General features: G+C 38.8%; 2 protein-coding genes across 2 annotated transcripts; both read right to left on the reverse strand.

Moving 5' to 3' along the window:
* Positions 1-317: 317 nt before the first annotated feature.
* On the reverse strand, positions 318-5,471 carry Gng11 (G protein subunit gamma 11). The gene is made up of 2 exons (XM_027389853.2): positions 4,985-5,471; positions 318-736 (listed from the first exon to the last, which is right to left on the reverse strand). Exons 1-2 carry the CDS (start codon positions 5,078-5,080, stop codon positions 611-613), a joined length of 222 nt encoding a protein of 73 aa, XP_027245654.1. The 5' UTR covers positions 5,081-5,471; the 3' UTR covers positions 318-610.
* A 6,348-nt stretch (positions 5,472-11,819) lies between these two features.
* Gngt1 (G protein subunit gamma transducin 1) lies at positions 11,820-14,422 on the reverse strand. The gene is made up of 2 exons (XM_027389734.2): positions 14,327-14,422; positions 11,820-11,948 (listed from the first exon to the last, which is right to left on the reverse strand). Exons 1-2 carry the CDS (start codon positions 14,420-14,422, stop codon positions 11,820-11,822), a joined length of 225 nt encoding a protein of 74 aa, XP_027245535.1.
* Between the last annotated feature and the right edge of the window lie 4,298 nt (positions 14,423-18,720).

The raw sequence follows: 18,720 nt of genomic DNA on the forward strand, positions 1-18,720 counted from the left end.
GACACTTTTAACCAAAACTGGATGATCACAAACCCAAGAAGTGCTGCTAATGCGGACTTGGTTTGGCACGATTCCGGACTCACAGTCTGACTCCTGTTAAAGCCCTTAGCTTGGTTCCCTAACAGTGGAAGTTAGATCAAACACATTCCACAAGTCAGAATTCCTCATTGTAAACATGCAAAGCAGGGAGAGCTGGATTGGCAAACGTGTCAGATCACATCCCTAATCTTACAGTGCATCCCCCCAAACACAGGAGAGGTTTTAGAAGGAAATTCAGGAGTTAGCACATGAAATGTGCTATCTTCAATCACCACCACTAATTTTCCCAAGACAAACTTTATTGAGGCAGCAAGTGGTACACTGAAAGGGGAGAGTCATGCCTTTGTCCCACTGCAGGTCAGATGTCCCACCCTCTGAAAAAGGGAGTGTCATGAGAGAAAGATGAAAACCAGGTCATCTGCCATACACTGCCTGGAGAGTGCTTACATCAGGTTTTTCTCAACTACATGTTTTTTCCTTCTTTAGCACACACTTTGGTTTTATTTGGGGGAAAATAAAACAAATGAAAGAACAACTTGCTCCAACTGAGAATTGTTTCCCCCAGAGTTTCTTAGGAAATGACACAGCTGCCCTTTTCTTTAAAGGGATTCTTGTCTTCTGGAATTCCCTTCACCAGGGGATCATCTCCAGAACGTTCTTCGATGTAGTTCTTTATTTCTTCAGAACATTTAGACACCTGAAGTATAAAAAAAGGGGAGGAGGTGTCAAAAGAAATAAATTAGGTCAAGGATATTGAACTTTGCCGCTGGCTAACTGTGAATTATAGTAACTGTGAAGTTACTATAATTTAATAAATAAGCTTTAGTCTTTAAAGACAATATTATTTTAAAAATTCTTCTTAGACTCTAAGATTTTGATTTTATTCTACTTATATATGTGATACAATCTATGAGAAAAGTTCTTTATTGTTCAAGAAACAAACGCTTGGAAGTCATTGTATTAATAGCTCATCCATGAAAATTTCTATTCATGTTTGTCACATGATTTCCTTACTCTCTAAAACAAATCCATCATATTCAAATTCTCTAGGTAACAGTCAGATATTAGTCAACCTTCAGACGTCAAAGACTGTGTCACAGTTTTCACATAAGAGCTTATGCCACACTCCAGAACTCCACATAGGGAAATGCTAACTGGAAATGTTCGATTTGCCCACACCTCTCCCAGTCTTGCCTCAGAATTCCTCTGACAAGTAAGACAATGACTATAATGAAGACTTTCCTAGGGGCTTAGTAGGGTTATCTGAGACTCTGGCATCTAAGGAGTCAGCTTAAAGTTTTCTTCCACTGGGAAAGTATTGAATACTTTCTTCAAAAATTCTATCAGTTAAGAGACAAGTTGTGTGTTTAAGGTTAAAAAAGAGAGACAGAACAAATTTGAAATTAAAAGCAAGATTGGCTGTTTTCATAAAGATCTGTTTTATCAGTAAGAACTTTGAAGTAACACTCATATACGGGTTTTAGACATAGAGCAAAGGATTACCAGCCCACAATCCACACTGCCAGAGAAGCTAGGAAACAAGAAGGGCCCTAAGAGAGACACACATGGTCTCCCGGAGAAGGGGACAGGGACAAGATCTCCTGAGCTAATTGGGAGCATGGGGGAGGGGAGAGGAAGCTAGGAGAAAGAGAAGCTAAGAAGAGGAGGGGTGATGAGGATATGAGGGAGCAGGAAGATTTAGTCAGAGGAAGAATAGAGGAGAGCAAGAAAAGAGATACCATAATAGAGGGAGCCATTATAGGTTTAAAGAGAAATCTGGCACTAGGGAAATGTCCAGAGACCTACAAGAATGACCCCAACCAACAATCTAAACAATAGTGGAGAGACTACCTTAAATGCCCGTCTCCCATAATGAGACTGATGACTACCTTATATGCCATCCTAGAGCCTTCATCCAGTAACTGATAGAAGCAGAAGCAGACACCCACAGCTAAACACTGAGCTTAACTCTGGAATCCAGTTGCAGAGAAGGAGGAGTGATGAGCAAAGGGATCAAGACCAGGCTGGAGAAACCCACAGAAACAGCTGACCTGAACAAGGGGTTGCTCACGGACCCCAGACTGATACCTGGGAAACCAGCATAGGACTGTTCCAGAACCTCTGAACGTGGATGTCAGTTTGGAGGTCTGGGCAATCTATGGGGCCTCTGGTAGTGGATCAGTATTTATCCCTAGTACACGAATGAACTTTGGGAGCCCATTCCACATAGAGGGATGCTCTCTCTGCCTAGACACACAGGGGAGGACCTAGGCCCTGTTCCAAATGATACGTCAGACTTTGAAGATTCCCCATGGAAGGCCCCACCCTCCCTGGGAAGCAGAAAGGGGATGGGATGGGGGTTTGTGAGGGCAGGGGAGGAGGGTAGGGAGAGGGAACTGGGATTGACATGTAAAAAATACTTGTTTCTAATTTAAATTTTAAAAAGGAAAATAAATAAATAACAATAAAGGCATGTTAACTCAAGAAACAGAAGTTTAAGTATAAAAATAAAGACTGATGAAAAGTGGGTATTATCAACGATGGTTTGTGTTTTAAATTAGTACCTTTTGAGTGACCTCACTCAAACATATATATCCAAACATGCATAATTATTTATAAATAAGTGCAGGTATCATGGTGTTAGCACATCATGCATAACTGTAAAACATAAACTAGTAATTAAAAATGAGATTCAAAATTAAACTGAAATAGAAATCTCATTATGTCATCATTGCCTTCCCACACCCTAAAGCTCTATTTGCATGGTAGTATGTAGAACCCACTGGTTCAAAATTTAAAACTAGGTTAAACAGTTGCAGGAATTAAAATGTGATAATAAATAATATCCTGCCAAGAATCTAACTATTTCTGGCACTCATAGTATGTGTTTTTGAAAGGAATTCTCAGAGTTGAGAAAGAGAGTGTTAAAAATCTGGAGTCTGTGGGTCCAGCAAAACACCTGAATTAAGATCCATGTTCCCCACTGTTCTTGCAGAGGCTTTTTCATTGGGTTTCTGAAAATGTCTGTTATCTCTGAAAGTGGGTAATTGCCCCTTTGATGATGAGGAGGATGCATCTGACCACTAATTATCTGCAGACAGATGTGACCTGTGGGTGTACTTGAGCAGAGCACCTGTCCCAGGTGTCAGCGAAAGATTGACAGGATAGCATGGAGGGCGACTGTAGAAACACTTCTGAAGGACCTGTCGTGTGGCTCTCTGTGGGGTTGAGAAAGGAACTAGTTAGCCTCTCTGGGATTCAAGGGTCTTTCTTCACTCAAGTGAGGGATTGAGTGGCCCCCAAGCACCACAGTGCTCACTCGGCACTAATACACTAATACACTTCACACTGAAAAGAAAATGTTTGAGAACTGTGAGGCCTGAGACGGCCCTCTGTGTGTCCAAGAGAATCACCCTAAATCTTTCTGTCTTCCTAGCAGACACTCCCAGGGAGAAACCGCTAACAAGTGATGCTTGATATTTACATTGACACACACAGCCAGGACGCTGCCTGATGTCCAAATTGAAATTTAAAGAAGAAACTTGTCCCTTCACACACCCTGTAACTTACACTCTGGGACGCTAAACATTCAAACACCCCAACTTCACAAAGACAAAGCATTATTTCAGCCTACACAATGCTATTCAATGCGCAGTCCCTCGGACTAACATTTGTCAAACTCAGGGCTTTTGACATTAGCCCAAACAGTCCCCTTCAAGAAAACAAGATTATCCTATGGTCCTGTCAAAGGCCTTATTCCTCTAATCATGCGATTTCTTAAAGTTACAAGGAAGAGAGGATGTCCCACTGTGAAATCTAGGAATTGGTATGAAGCAAAGGGCTAAATTTGGGGGGGGGGGCAGGTGCATAAAACAGTGAAACTCAAAGAGTTAAGGGATCTTCCAGTGATCGCTGAGGAGTACCAAAACTCTTGTTATGCATGTTTGAAGCCTGTTTATATTATTCACTTCATTTCCTTGTCTTTTAATTTTTTTTCAAATATTAAACTGTAAACAGAGGGGAAAAATCAAGAGTCTTAAGTGTGGCTCATAAATGGCCACATATACACTGCCCTGAGTTTGAACCCCAGGAAACTTTAAAAATAAAATCTTTTCAACATTTTCTTGCTGTGGAAAAAAAGAATAATTTTCTTCAAAATGAACAAATTATTCACAAGCCTTTTTCTAAACTACAGGCTGCCTGACAGGGTGAGAAGAGAAGATTAATGTAATGAAGGCTTCTACTACCTGCAAGAAATTGAAAAAAAAAGTTTCAAGCCTTTCATGGAGTTTCAGTGGAGAATCCTGATTTTTTTTTCTTTTTTTTTTTTTTCATTTTCTGGGCAGGCTGGCCTGGAACTCTTGACCCTCCTGCCTCCACTTGCTAAGAGCTTGGGAATTAGAGGCATTTACTGCCACACCCAGCTTTAATTTTTTTTAATTTGTAGCCATATGTCCTTCAGTTTAAATATAATTATGTTTATAAGTAAATACAGAAAACACCGTGTTAGTTGTTTGCAAGCTTAGGACACTAGTTGAGAAACTGCCTATGCTGTTCAAATAAACAACTGAAATTCAGGCAGTTTGCTCCTAAGCCCCAGTGGAGTTAGGGTCTTTGAAAATCAAAGCTAAAATCGTTAGGAGATTTCAAAATATGGTTTTAGAAAAATTCTCTTATACACCATCCTTTCCAGACTAGATGCCAGCAGCCCTTTTTGGGATGTGTGTCCCTTTGGGGACTGTCTTGATGATATTTGGTTTTATATTATTTATTAGTTACTGGTTCTTTTCACCTTTTACGGTTTCCCCATGTCATCTAACAGCTCCAGGCTTCTACCAGAGCCCCCTTAAAGAGAAACTGCCAGAAGAAAAACACACCGGCTAACCAGAACTGCTGACCGTGGTGCATTTCTGAGAGGGCATTCCGGAATAGTAGGCCACCTTACCTGTTGTCTCTGCAACTTAACTTCTTTGCGAAGTTGCTCAACCTCCAACTTCAGCTTTTCCTTTTCCGACAGATCCTCAATGTGGAGGGCAGGCATCTTTGCCCCCAGAACTGGGCCCAGGATTCACTTGTGCAAGGGAGCCACTGGAAGCGCCTAGAACCAGGACGCTCCCCCAAATACGCGCCGGCCCAAGCTACCCGCCCCCTCCAGCTCAGGACGTGACTGGCTCGGGAACCGAGGCTCCCAGCTCCCCGGGGGCTCGGCTTCCTGCCCAAGCCTACTCCCAGTGGCCTTTCCCAGAGTCCAAGCAACCTCAAGGCGGCTTCTCCAGGCCCCACCAGCCCTGTAGCCAGGCAGCTTGCAGAGGGTTAAGCACGGGCCATCCTCCTGGCTGTTCTGGGCAGACTGCAGACCCTGCAGAACCAAGTCACAGCTCTGGGCAGGCCTGGCACAGGACCCTTGCCACGCCCGCGGGAGCTGCTGGTCTGGATACAAAAGTTTTACTTTTGTTCCTTTAGTGTGTGTGTGTGTGTGTGTGTGTGTGTGTGTGTGTGTGTGTGTGTGTGTGTGTGTGTCCATCCAGCTTACATCCGGGTTTGTGTGTGTGTGTGTGTGTGTGTGTGTGTGTGTGTGTGTGTGTGTGTGTGTGTGTGTGTGTGTGTGTGTGTGTGTGTGTGTGTGTGTATGTGCGTGTGTGTCCATCCAGCTTACATCCGGGTTTTGTTTAAAGCCAGGAAAAGGACACTACTCTGCAGGAAATAACGGTCCTTTACCTCTCCAAGTTTTAAAAATACACAATATATAACTTTTCCATATATGTAGTGGGGAAAGTGGATATTTGAAAAAGAGAAAAGAAGCGCAATATGGATCTCAGCTATGTCTCAGGATTATCCACCAAAATTGTGTTGACACGTGCTTAAAATTAAAAGGCCTTTGACAAATATGCTTGGAGGAACGAAGTGGTTTGAGATAAGGGTGCTTCCTGTTGTCAAACGACCATCTGCATTCTCAATATAGAGTTTTCACTTTGTCAGGGAAGATGTTTTGTAACCCTGGGAGAATAAAGGGACATCATGAGAAACTAACAGGAGGCTTAAAGCCCACTCCCAAGTTCCTCCCATCGCCCAAGGCTCGGGAGTACACGTCTGCAAGAAGGGACATTTTTCTGCTTTATGTTTCTGAATTCCTGGTGGACTTTCTTTCCTGGATGTAGGCGGCACAGCCACTTAGGATAGCTTCTCCCACTTTTCTAGAAAGGAATGTTCACAGAGCTGCAGCCTCAGAGAGCCAGGAAGGTACCTACGGGAAATAGTTTAACGGGTACTGTCAACTTAGTTCCCTTGTTCATAGTGTAGGAAGAGAAGAAAAATATAATGCAAATGAAGGAGACCTGCCTTTGCAGTAGAATACTCCCCCTTTCCCCCAGAGACAGCCTTCCAACTAATAGTTAAATTGGATGAAGAGTTACCCGACCTTTGATACAGAATTGTTCAGCGTGCACACAGTTTTAACCAGGCTCTGCCCACTGCCCTCACTGAATATATTAAGATGAGGAACAATGGGCTCTTTGGTAGCCCTTCCAGCACTTCCCAGAGCCATCACCGAAAAAGTCACTTACGTTTTCTGGGTTTTGTTTTCCAGCTCAAAAAATACCAGCCAGGGAAGGGGCTGAGCTGCCGAGGTGCATTGTGTCTCTAGGGGTGCCTAAAAATGATCAATCTTTTTCACAAAGAAAATGTTCACACACTCCACCTTCTGTATTTGGAACATCAGGATCTCCCTGACTTAAGAGTCCAGCCATTTGGCTAAGTTTTGCTTGTTAGTAAACAGTCAAGACAAACTCACATCTGTCTGAAGAGCCAAATCATTCTTTTAAATTTCCTATTTCTTAACTTTAAAATGTTGGCTAAAAATAGCTTAAGTATCCTAATGGAAGTTAAATGAATGTGGGCTAAAGTAAACAAGTCTCATACCAAAATTAAGAAAATTAAGGTACATATGTCTGCCTTAAGTGATAAAATTAGAATTACTCTGGCCTATATGTTTCTTCCTTGTGAATCAGTCAGCTAGAAAATGTAGGGATGCTTATGTATACACCCATATTGGTTGCTTAAATTAGAAACATTATGTATTCATCTATATTTTTGCTTTCATTATCAGACAATTCACACTGTAATATCTTTTAAAGATTAATTAACCTAAAATATGAAATACTAAGATTTCATTATCACTCAAGATTTTCAAAAATCTTCTGTTGTTCTTTGGTTTTAAGTGGTAAAATGATGAGGTAATTTAAAAAAAAATTGTGGGGTGGGAGTATTATAGACATTTGACCTTAAGTTTTGAATTTACCTTCTGGAGTATAAGATAGGGAGATGGCTGCAAACACCATCTTTTGGTCAGGTGCAATAATTACAATTATAAATGTATAGTAGCTGCTGATTTCTGCACTGAGGCTACACAATAGTAAGTCTATTACCAGCCAAGCATGGATAGAGGAGTGGCTCCAGGGTCCCTATTGGTGAAGTATTGGCTACTGATTGATTCTGGGGGAAGACTTATTGTTTTTGGTTGTCTATCCACTGATAATCCCCCTAGGTTTCATTGTATAGTTCCATACTTATGGTCTAACAGATGGCCCTGATTAAACTCAGTGGCTCACAAAATGAAACAATAAGGCATGGATTTGAAAAGGGACTAGGAAATTGAGTGTTGAAAACATGAGAAGTGTTGTGAAGAAAATAATCAGAATATATTATATACATGCACAAAACTATCCAAGAAATATCTTAATTAACAAAACAACAAAACATAGTGAAGGTTTATAGCAGAAGGTATCTAGTGTGGACCTCTGACCTCCGCACACATACAAACACACATATACTAGATACATACATACTCACACACACATACACTAACATACAGTTACACACACTGACATACACACAGAAAAGCAACTATTCTGCACATTTAAACTGTAAAAAACATGACATTTAAATCAAATTTTTCATTTTATTTTAAAATTACATTCCAAATTACTCAAGTTTAATGTTAAAATTATGTGAAGTTCTTTATAAAAATACCAAAGTAAGTCATGCTGTGGAAAAAAAAAGTACTAACTTAGAATTTTGGAACAGTGCTCTGCCCTTTTTTTATTTTGTATGTTTTAAAGAAACTTTTTTTCTGCTTCTCTTTTGTTAGAAAAAAATAACTAGGTTACAGACCAGACTCTGACTTCTGAAATTATAAAAATAAATGGTAACAGATTAGGTTATTAAAATGCTAGTTTCTTTAAGAAAGGCATTTTAGCACATATTTGATTTACTCAATTCATTTGCTTTTTTGGAGTTGCTAAAACCAATCCCAGGGCAGTTTTGAGGGCTTTATGCTCATTGCAGGTTTGCCACACACGTGCGCTTCCTGTTTTATTTGAGATGCCTTCAAATCAAGAAGGACCTGAATCTGGTTCTCTAAACACCTCCACAGCTATTTGTAATTCACTCTTCCTAAGAGTTTTCTTTTGCAAAATCTTCCTATAAGACTTTAAAATCCTATCACAAACAATTGATGACTCCTATCGTTAAAGTTAACTAACGATAAAGTTTTCACATATTATGACTTTCTTTAGGAGTCTTGAGATCAGAATTTTTAAAAATGTGACTCAAATCAAATCAATCTAAATTATAAGAGATGTTTTTCCTCCTCTTTTTGCTACTCTTCCTCAACTTCACCCTGCTTCCTCCTCCCCATTCTTCATCTTCTCCATCTTTTGTAAATCCTCAACTCACCTTGTGCTTACACCTCAAAGTGTAAGGGACTCAAAAGACAAACTCTGTAATTTCTCATTCTTACTAATACACCAGCAGCCAAACAGTGAGGCATTTTAGGAGGTTTTGTTGTTGTTCTTTTGCTTTTGCTTTTGTCTCCCTCTGTATTAGCCAATTCTTCTGAACCTAGTAACCCCTGGCCCTGAAATGACAGTTTTTGAAAAAAAATAGTCATTGTCAGTTGCAGCTGTGCAGTCTGGGGCAACAGTTACGACTTCATTTCCTTCTTTTTGCGTATCTTTCTCTACAGTTCTTCCCTTTCATTTCTTGTTTATTCAAAATTCATCCAACAATATGCATTTTTAATCAAAAATAAATTTAGCTTACTGACATAAGGATTCTGCCTCATCTAACATTTGGCAAGTGCTGAGCTTTGCTGCTCTTAATTGGATTAAATATTAATGAAGTCAGTTTAGTTCCAGAAAGAATTATTAGGTTAGTCAGTTTCAAAGATGAAGAGGCTTGGGGAAATTATGATATAGCATTGAAATTAAGAGTACAAATTATATAAAGAAAAGTAATATAATATGAAATGACTTTAGAGGTATACAACAATAATCTTGAGGGACTGAAAGAAATTGTCTCAGAAAAGACAGCTTTCAAAGGACTGAAATAGAGTAGAGAGGCATCTGAGGTATGGGGATCAATGTGACCAAATTTCACTGGGAAGATGAAGGCAACCTGTCAGCCATTCCGTCATCTTCACAAGAATTCTACAGGCATTATGGTGCATTTTCTTAAGCCTTCTATGTGACTATTTCTGATCCAAGAGATTATAAATACCCAAATAAAGATCGCTTTTAGTTCATTTTATGAATTTCAAAAGGACATTTCAAAGAGCTGGTGTTACTTGTCCAAAATTCTCAATATAGTAGAGCATGGGTTTTAACTTTGAACCATCAGACTTCAAAACCTATATCAAGTTGTAGTATAGAAACTATATACAATTCTTTAGAGCATGTTTTGCATATTTTTGAATGTCCCAACAAAGAATTTGCATTTAATTAGAAAAAAGGAAATATAGATCACTTCCTTAAATGAACAGGAACTTCCAGGTGGAAAACTAGAGACAGACTTCAGTCAAATAAACAATTACACATAATAATACCATAGGTGGTGATGAATGCCATGGAAGAACAAAGACTGGGGAAGATGAATGGGAATGCTGGGTTTGGGGGAATGGATTTTTGTACTTCTAAATAGGAAAGTATTTCTCCTCAGGAAAACATTGATGAGATTGCATAATTTACCCTGAAGTCTTATGACATAAGGTTCTTAAATGAAGACCTTCAGGAGAGGATGCTGATGGCTTCAGCTGGTGACCCAGAGTCCTGACCTCAGCCATCTGCCCGTTTACTCTTCAGAATCTATTACATTTTCCTTGTTTGGGAGAAAATTGGTTTGGATAAGTAGCAAAGGGTATGTGTTGAGAATTTCATGTGATCTAAATGGAGAGCACTGAGCTGACTTCAGACTGTCTGCTACAACCAATAGTAGACAGTTTGCATTCTGCCTCCAAAAGGATGGCCTTCACTTTGCATTGGAGTATTCCGATGACTGAAGCACTCAGAATCCATTGTCCATGTGAGATAGCAATAAGAAAACAATGATAACAAAATAGTTTGGTTTGGGTATTACACTTGCCATCTCCCAGAGAAGCAGAGACAAGATGGCAGCATCATTTTGTCTGTGGTTTGCCCTCACGGTGCTGGGGGGATGGAATGGAATGGCTTGTATCAGAGAGCATTTTGAAAGTTTTTTGTTTTTTTTTTTTTGTTTTTGTTCCTTTTCTGGTTTTATTCCTTAGCAAACAGTTACTGGGTCTCACTATGTATCAGACTACATGTTGAGTGTTTTAATCATATCATTTCAACTCCCTGAAGATAGGAGCTAGAACCTATCTTGTCTTCATCTTATTGGAGAAGAAAGGGTGCTTTAGAAAAATGGATGAAACAGCCAAAGCCAGTTAAGCAGCAGAGTGGCACAGAGAGGTCCCTGTCCTAAACCTGTGCTGTCAACTTTCTATTCTGTTGCTGGTAAAAATCATGTTCTGTGACCACAGACTGAACTTAATCAAGTTGGCAGCTGACACTCTGGAAAAAGTCACATCATGAGTGACAGATTTCTGAGGTCTCCTCACTGACACCCACATTCAGGGGGTCTGGATCAGTCCCATGCTGGTTTCCCAGCTATCAGTCTGGGAAACAAATCTATGGGGCCCCTTGTAGTGGATCATATCCCTAGCATATGGATGGATTTTAGGAGCCCATTCCACATAGAGGGACACTCCCTGAGCCTAGACACAAGGGGGTGGGCCTAGGCCCTATCCCAAAGAATATGACAGACTCTGAAGACCTGCTGCGGAAGGTCTCCCTCCCTGGGGAGCAGAAAGGGGATGGGATAGGTAGGGTGTTAGTGGGGGCAGGGGAGGAGGGGAGGGAGAGGGACCTGGGATTGACACGTAAAACAATCTTCTTTCTAATTAAAATAAAAAATTTTTAAAAAGAAGAGGGAAAGAAGGTAGATGGGTTTACATTAACAATAACCCTATTGATTGGGTGAGGGAGAAAGAGAAACAAGCAGTAAAGTTATAATAATAAAAAATATTTATGAATTTTTTCCCAAGATCATTGTGTATCAAAATAATAGACTTCCCTCTCCAGTAAGCAAGCGAAATGTTGAGAATAATATATGTTGAACTATAAAGATCCTAGATAGAGTGTCATTAACACTTAAAGGGAAGTGAAGAAACATGAAACCCTGCAGGCAACTCAGGATACACCGCTTCTAAAGAAGGGTTCAGCAGTATTTTCTGTTAATTATGTGTTAAGCCTTATGCTAAATACTTCAAGAAAAACATGAGTATACATATAATTGCATCTTCATTTTTATTAAAATTTAGAATTTATAAATTTAAACAACATGTACAAGTTTAATTATATAGAGAAACAATTTGCATCATCATTAAAATTCTAAATAGTCTAAGAAAATTTCCCCTGCTCGCCCGCTTATGAAATCACACAGCCTCCTTTGAGCTCCTTGAAGGGGTTTTTGTCCTCTGGGATCCCCTTCACCAGGGGATCCTCTCCAGATCTTTCTTCAATATAATCCCTTACTTCTTCACAACATTTGGAAACCTAAGAGGAAGGAGACAGAGATAACACATTTGTTTTTAAACAGAAGCATGCTGGCTACAGAACTGTGTTAATTACGATACATTTCTGTGTTGCATCTTTTTAAAACATGGTTCCATCTGTTTTCTGCCAGTGCACATATACTGTCTAGGATAGAAAAAAAATCATTCCCAACCTTGCATTCTAGATGTCTAGAAAGCTGAGCTTTCAGTTAATGACTGCTAGTGGACCCTGCTTCTAGCTTGCTCAAGGAACAGAGGACCCAGGGTCTGATCCCATCTGGAAAAATACAAGGAATTTCATCAAAGTAAATCTTCCTCTCATTCCTAAAAGTGTAATATAAAGCTGGAAGAGAATGAACAGTTGCTAAATACATGGCTTATTCTCAGTGTTGGATTCTCAGAAGTGTAGACATGTAGTTTTAAATTCAACTGCAGTGAGTGTTCATTGCAGGGTATGGCGTGTGCTCTTAAGAGGTCAATGACTTTGACTGTTTTGTTCAGTAGATCCCAGGCATCTAAGACAGCCTGCACTTAACTGATGCTCAATAAGCAATTGTGTGCTGAACTGAATAGTGATTCTTTATAAGTAACACACACACACATGTACACATTCAAAAAAGTTCAAATTATTAATGGCTTTTAGCCTGAATTTGTTTTATTGTGAATTGATGCCTCTTATGACAGTAACACAGATCTACTCTACTTTTGACAATGCAGTGACCATTTCTTATGTTATGTAAATAATTTAGTGTTTTTTCAATAAAATTTTATGCCATAAACATATATACATACATGGTTATATGTGCTCTCTAAAACCTATATTTTAAAACTCTAAGACCCAATTTGATGATGCAAGGAGATGAAGCCTTTGAAGGCTACTTTGTAGGCATTATGATGAGAGCCACCAGAGCATTCCCTCACTTTTCTCAACATGTAAGGACACACTGAAATGACAAGTACTACCTAGGAATGAGGGAGTAGGCTCTGATCTGAACCAGCACAGTTCCAAGACTGTAGAAAATAAAATAAAATGATTGGCCATTTGGGTAAAGCCATGCAATCTGTGCCGTTCTCTTACAAAGCCTGGACAGACTAAAACATTATATGTGTGGATGGGAACTGTGTCTCTGTGTGTGTGTCTGTGTGTGTGTGTGTGTGTGTGTGTGTGTCTGTGTGTGTGTGTGTGTGTGTGCAAATCTCAGCAAAAAAAAAAGAATCTATACTGGAGGAGGGAAGAGAAGAAAAGGAAGAAAAAGGAGGAGATAGTGAGATTTACAGTATAATATTGTTACCTAAACTTCTAAAAGCAAGGGTATTCAGAGTACTGGGGAAAGGTGGGTGGTGGCATATGTCATGTTTACCCCAAATAGAAACTACAAGGTGATCAATAAACCTAAAAACAACCAAATTACTGATCAAAGGTTGCTCAGGAGCTTGTGAATAAGATAAGGCTTTCGCCTATCTGCTGTGTATTCTATTGTGCTCATTACAGATTTGACTTTATCTTTATACCCAAACAGGTTTTGTCTGCATGGAAAGAGTAATGGAGTCTTTGCAGAAAAAAATGAAAGAACTAGAATCTCAAATTTATTTGCTTAGGAGTATGGTTTGAGCAATGCATGACAAGAATATAAACTTCTTTCACATGTATGCCATATGACATGATGTTATGATTTATGGAGGAGCTTTTGTTCTATTAACTTTTGTAAATTATGTTATCTAAAAGATGTACCTATGCTGCTAGACATTCAGTCAATATTTGGTGAAAGCTTTCTGTTCCTTTTCCTTTCTATTCTATTTAATACAGAGACTCTAGGTCACTATTCCCAGGACCTATCAGATGCTTTTAAGAGAAACCAGTGAGTTCTTTTGGCTGAAATCATCTTAATTTGCAAAAGAAAATAGACGATACTTATTTGCTACTAACCAGGACAGAGATGGAGGTCATAATTTAAAATACATCAACAGCATCAAAATACTGTATAAAATGAAAAGAAGCTCATCAACTCAAAGGAACAGAACCAAAATGCCTTGATGCCTGGTTCCATTTAAATGTTTGGGTAAAACACAGCTCTGTCTCACATTCTCCCATATTTTACTCTTCTTGGTCTTTATTTAAGAGTCTAAAACATTTCTTAGCCAAATGCTCATATAAAACCAGACAAAGGGCTGCACTTGGACCAGGGAAAATAGTTTTCCAAGCCCTTGACTTGGAGTATAACTCATGAGATAAATTCAGTTATTACCGTTCTTCATCTCTGATTATGTTCATCACAAACATTTTATTTGTAAGTACGTCAAACAGCTCCAGTACTTACTTAAGTGCATTAGGAACACTCAATGTTGTCTCTTGCAGTGAATTAGAGAGAATACCCTTACCATCATTCTTTCCAGTGTCACTTCTTTCTTGAGCTGGTCTACTTCCATCTTCAATTTGTCTTTTTCTGTCAGGTCTTCAATGTTGATCACTGGCATCTTCTGTCTGTTATAAAGTTGGGATGTTAGCACACACACACCTCAACTGCTGAACTAGACATGACTCACCACAGGGAGCTCACCCCTCTGCTCTGCACTTACCAGGGAAGCTACTGTTGATTTTCTTTTAAATTGCCTATGACAACCAGCTTCTCACAAACACTCTGTCTGAACACTGCTCATGCTGCTTGCTAGGCTAGGGATCTTAAAGTTTCATAATCTTCTCTAATATGATTAAGCTAAGCATTTGTCTTCTAACACCTGCTGGAAGATTTGAGGAGAGGGATCTGTTTAGTCAGTGTATCATATGAAGGACTTAAAGCCCCTCCTTTCTTCTGGCCTCACTCACAGTCTGCACTTCTGTGTTTTCAACTCTCATCTCTAGTGCCAAAGCTGTCCACCAACGAATCAATGCCTTTTAGACCAGTCAGAGGTCATTCTGAGGACTACACATTAATCCTCAAATTGCTGGAGTGTTTAATCTGGTATTAAAAGAGAACTATTTATAAAGAACACAATTATAAATTTATCATAAAGGATGGATTGAAATGTGAATCAATGAAGCTGAGATACAGCAAATAAACTTATTCAGAAATGAGCTATTATACAATTTAGAAATCTCTTTCAACAATACCTGGGATTTATAGGTAACTGCCACAGTACATTGCACAGCAGTTTTTGAGCAGTTATAACCTGCCAAAGGCAGCGTATTGAGTTTGATCTACCATGTAATCTGTGTGAGAAGAATGGACTCTTCTAGATGTCTTTCTCCTATTTAGACACATGTATAATGGAGAAGGTGGTTTGGTGACTGTTGGTATGACCATGAAATTGCTTCAAAATTTTATAATACATTGTGTCTGGCCTCTGTTTTTCTCCTTTGCATCTACAATTCAATTTCCATATGGAAACATTTTTGTGAAATGTGGACAAATTCAGATCACACACTATTTCAGATCATATAACATTGTACATCTAAAGGAAAACACTCTGTTAAGCAGCATTCTGACAACTAACATATTTTCCTGTATTGATGTGATATTTTCAATCCCAAAACATTTGGGGAACTATTATGTACTTCCTAGTCTTGCAATGTTGTGTACTTCTCTGGGAAGGAGGTCCTTCATGTAAGTTTTGGTGAAACTTCTCTATATATATAGCACAGAGTAGGAACAGAGCAACCAGAGATCGCTCCCTGAGTCCACTGCTGCCTGTCGGGTTTGCTTTCTCACAATCTCCTTACAAAATATTTTCAAGAAAAAGACAGCATGGTAAAATAATGTTCTACTCTATTAGAAAACTGTATCACCCATTACATTCATGAAAGTTATACTCAACACCATGCCTTCAGTGATGTAACACATTCAAAGCATGTGAGCCACATGACAACATAACATCACACTTCAATAAAGTTTTCTTGTTTGTTTATTTTAACTGAAAACATCTTTTGTCTTAGTCAGGGTTTCTATTGCTGTAATAAAATAGCATAACCAAAAAAAGCAAGTTGGGGAGGAAAAGGTTTATTCAGCTTACACTTCAGCATTGCTGATCATCACTGCAGAAAGTCAGGATAGGAAGTCAAGCAGGGCTGGAACCAGGACACAGTAGCTGATGCAGAGGCCATGGAGGGGAGCTGCTTACTGGCTTGATTCCCATGGTTTTCTCAACCAACCTTTCTACAGAACCCAGGACCAGCAGCCCAGGGAAGGCACCACCCGCCTTGGGCTGGACCCTCCTTCATTGAGCTCGAAATGAGAAAATGCCTTACAGCTGGATCTCATGGAGGCATTTCCCCAGCAGAGGCTCCTTCCTCTGATGACTCCAGCTTGTGTCAAGTAGATACACCAAACCAGTACATCTCCGTTTTTTATAATTGACTAATATTTTGTTAATTCCATAAATACAACCCTGCCGCCATATTATATCCAAATGAACCATTATAAAATACTTCTTATACAAAACAGACTGTGAGTTAGAAAAATTTGTGTTTGTAGATCTCAGAAAAGAGAAAGAAGCACGGACTACCTTGACATTTTTTGCCCTTAATTGCCAAGGTAAGCTTTTGCTAACCAAATATGGCCAGCAATAATGACATCTATCTAAAGGATACTAATAGAGAACCCACACAATGGAAATAGGTATTTAGAATAGCAGTTGGTGATATGGTTCCTATTAAGATATGTTTTTCTCAACAAGTGGTCCTCTAGATTCATGGGTTGACAAATTGTCAGTGAGTATTTGTTATTAGTATTTTCTAGCCCAGAGTAGTGATGCATCCTTGTAACCTTAGAACTCCAGAGGCTGAGGCAGCAGGATCACCAAGTCCAAGGCTGCCCTGGAGAATGTGTTGAGACCCTGTATTGAAAATAAAAGACTTTATAGTTAGTAAAAAAAAGATATATTTTTGTGTTTGTATCTTGATACATGGGAGTTCTCAAAAAATGGTTTGTATTGATGAAATGCACTGAACAAAGTGGACATTTTTCACAGTGGAAGCAGAGATGGACAAGCACAGGTTAGTGTTTCTTAACCTATACCATACACTAGTGGAATTTTAAAAATATGATTACTGCCTTTGTGCCCATGGCTCCAATTTGATACATTGATGCATTAATCTGTAGCTATTCATTTATTTGTATTATCTGTGTATGTTCCTGTGCCTTGAGTGTGAATGTTGGGGGGGAAACATTAGTTGTGGGGAGGGGAGGATAGTAGGGAGAGGGACCTGGGATTGACATGTAAAATAATTTTTCTAATAAAAATAAAGTAAAAAAAATACTTCTCTAAAAACATTTTAGGAGAATAAAACTATGCAAATGAGAACTAAATTTCCATTAATGTCTGTTGGAGTTTCTGTTGACTTTCGCCTAGAATTAATTCAAGCTAGCATAAGAGTCATAGGTTGCTTATTTTGTGTTTGCTTCCATATATTAGATATAAGTGTGCTCTAAGCAAGAATGCCAGATAAATAAAATATTTAAGTTATAAAGAATTTGATGAGGGAAAATTGTTCAAGTTCTGGCAAAAGCCCTTTCTTTTGCTTTGAGAGTTAATAGGTTGTTTGAAACAGAAGTGTTCCAGACACTCTAGCTATTACTTACTTTATAATCATTCAGTCTGACACAACTTTCAATAATTAATCATGATATTATGATCAATAAATTTGAAATCAGATGTACATAAACTTTTCTATAATATTATTTCTTATCATAACACTCTACTTGTGACTATAAAATACTAAGAACTCACATTTTATTTATTCATCCAAATAATAAATACAAACTTATCTGTGGGACATAATTATAAAAACTTCAGTGTAAATCTGAGTGAAAAAAAAAAAACCCTTTCATCCTCTAGAGACTTACATTCTAGCAATATAGTGGATAAAATATTCAAAAGTAAATTATGCACATTTAATAAATAACAAATAAACCAAGAAACCAAGAAAAAAGAGCCAGGAAAGAAATGAGAAAGAGTCAGAAATGATTCAGTTACAAAGGGTAATCAGAGATGTGCTCTTCCAGATGACCTGAGATGCAGAAGAGAGCAGGTGTGAAGAAAGTTCCTGAAAAACAAGTGCCTTGGCTAAAGCCTCTGACTCACTATTGATTTAATGACAGTTGAGAGGTTGGAAGGTTGTAGATCCAGAGCCTAATTATAATCTACCCTGGGCTATCTTTAGCCACAATAACAGCTACCCTTGCTCACCTTTGTGTTGACCTAATACCATTGTGACTAACAGGTGAAGACTTGTGCTGTGGGTTAACTTGGCAGACCACTGTCTCCCAACAATCAAAGACTGAGTTATTAGGCAAGCATCCAAATCATGTCCCAGGATAAATCTGCTTAGTTCCAATCTGTTTACCTGCTGTTGTCACAGATACCTTTGAGAAGTGTCTTGGTTGATGATTTTTTGTTTGGTTAATGGAACATTTATGTGAAACTGTAATTACCTCTTTGGGTTAATTTTGGTTCTTTGGGGGACTTGTCCTTCCCTTGGCTTGGTCTAAGGTTCATTTGTTATTTATTCTGAGGTGGTTATTTAGGGTTCTATTTTTCAGACTGTTTTTCACTTTTGCTTTGTTTTTAAGGTATCTAGTTTAAAATGCCTGTTTTATTTGTTAGCTTTAAACACATGTTGGCTTCCAATGATTGTGGGTTTTATTTTTTGTTTGCTTTCAGACCTCTAAAGACACAGCTTCTGACCTCTCAGTTCATTAAATGCTAACACCCAGTTTGCTCCTCTCTGCACACTCCTTCTGTCATTGATTTAGGAAAGAGAGAACATGCAAGAGGAA

The sequence above is a fragment of the Cricetulus griseus genome (assembly GCF_003668045.3).
Source record: "Cricetulus griseus strain 17A/GY chromosome 1 unlocalized genomic scaffold, alternate assembly CriGri-PICRH-1.0 chr1_0, whole genome shotgun sequence".
Taxonomy (NCBI): Eukaryota; Metazoa; Chordata; class Mammalia; order Rodentia; family Cricetidae; genus Cricetulus; species Cricetulus griseus.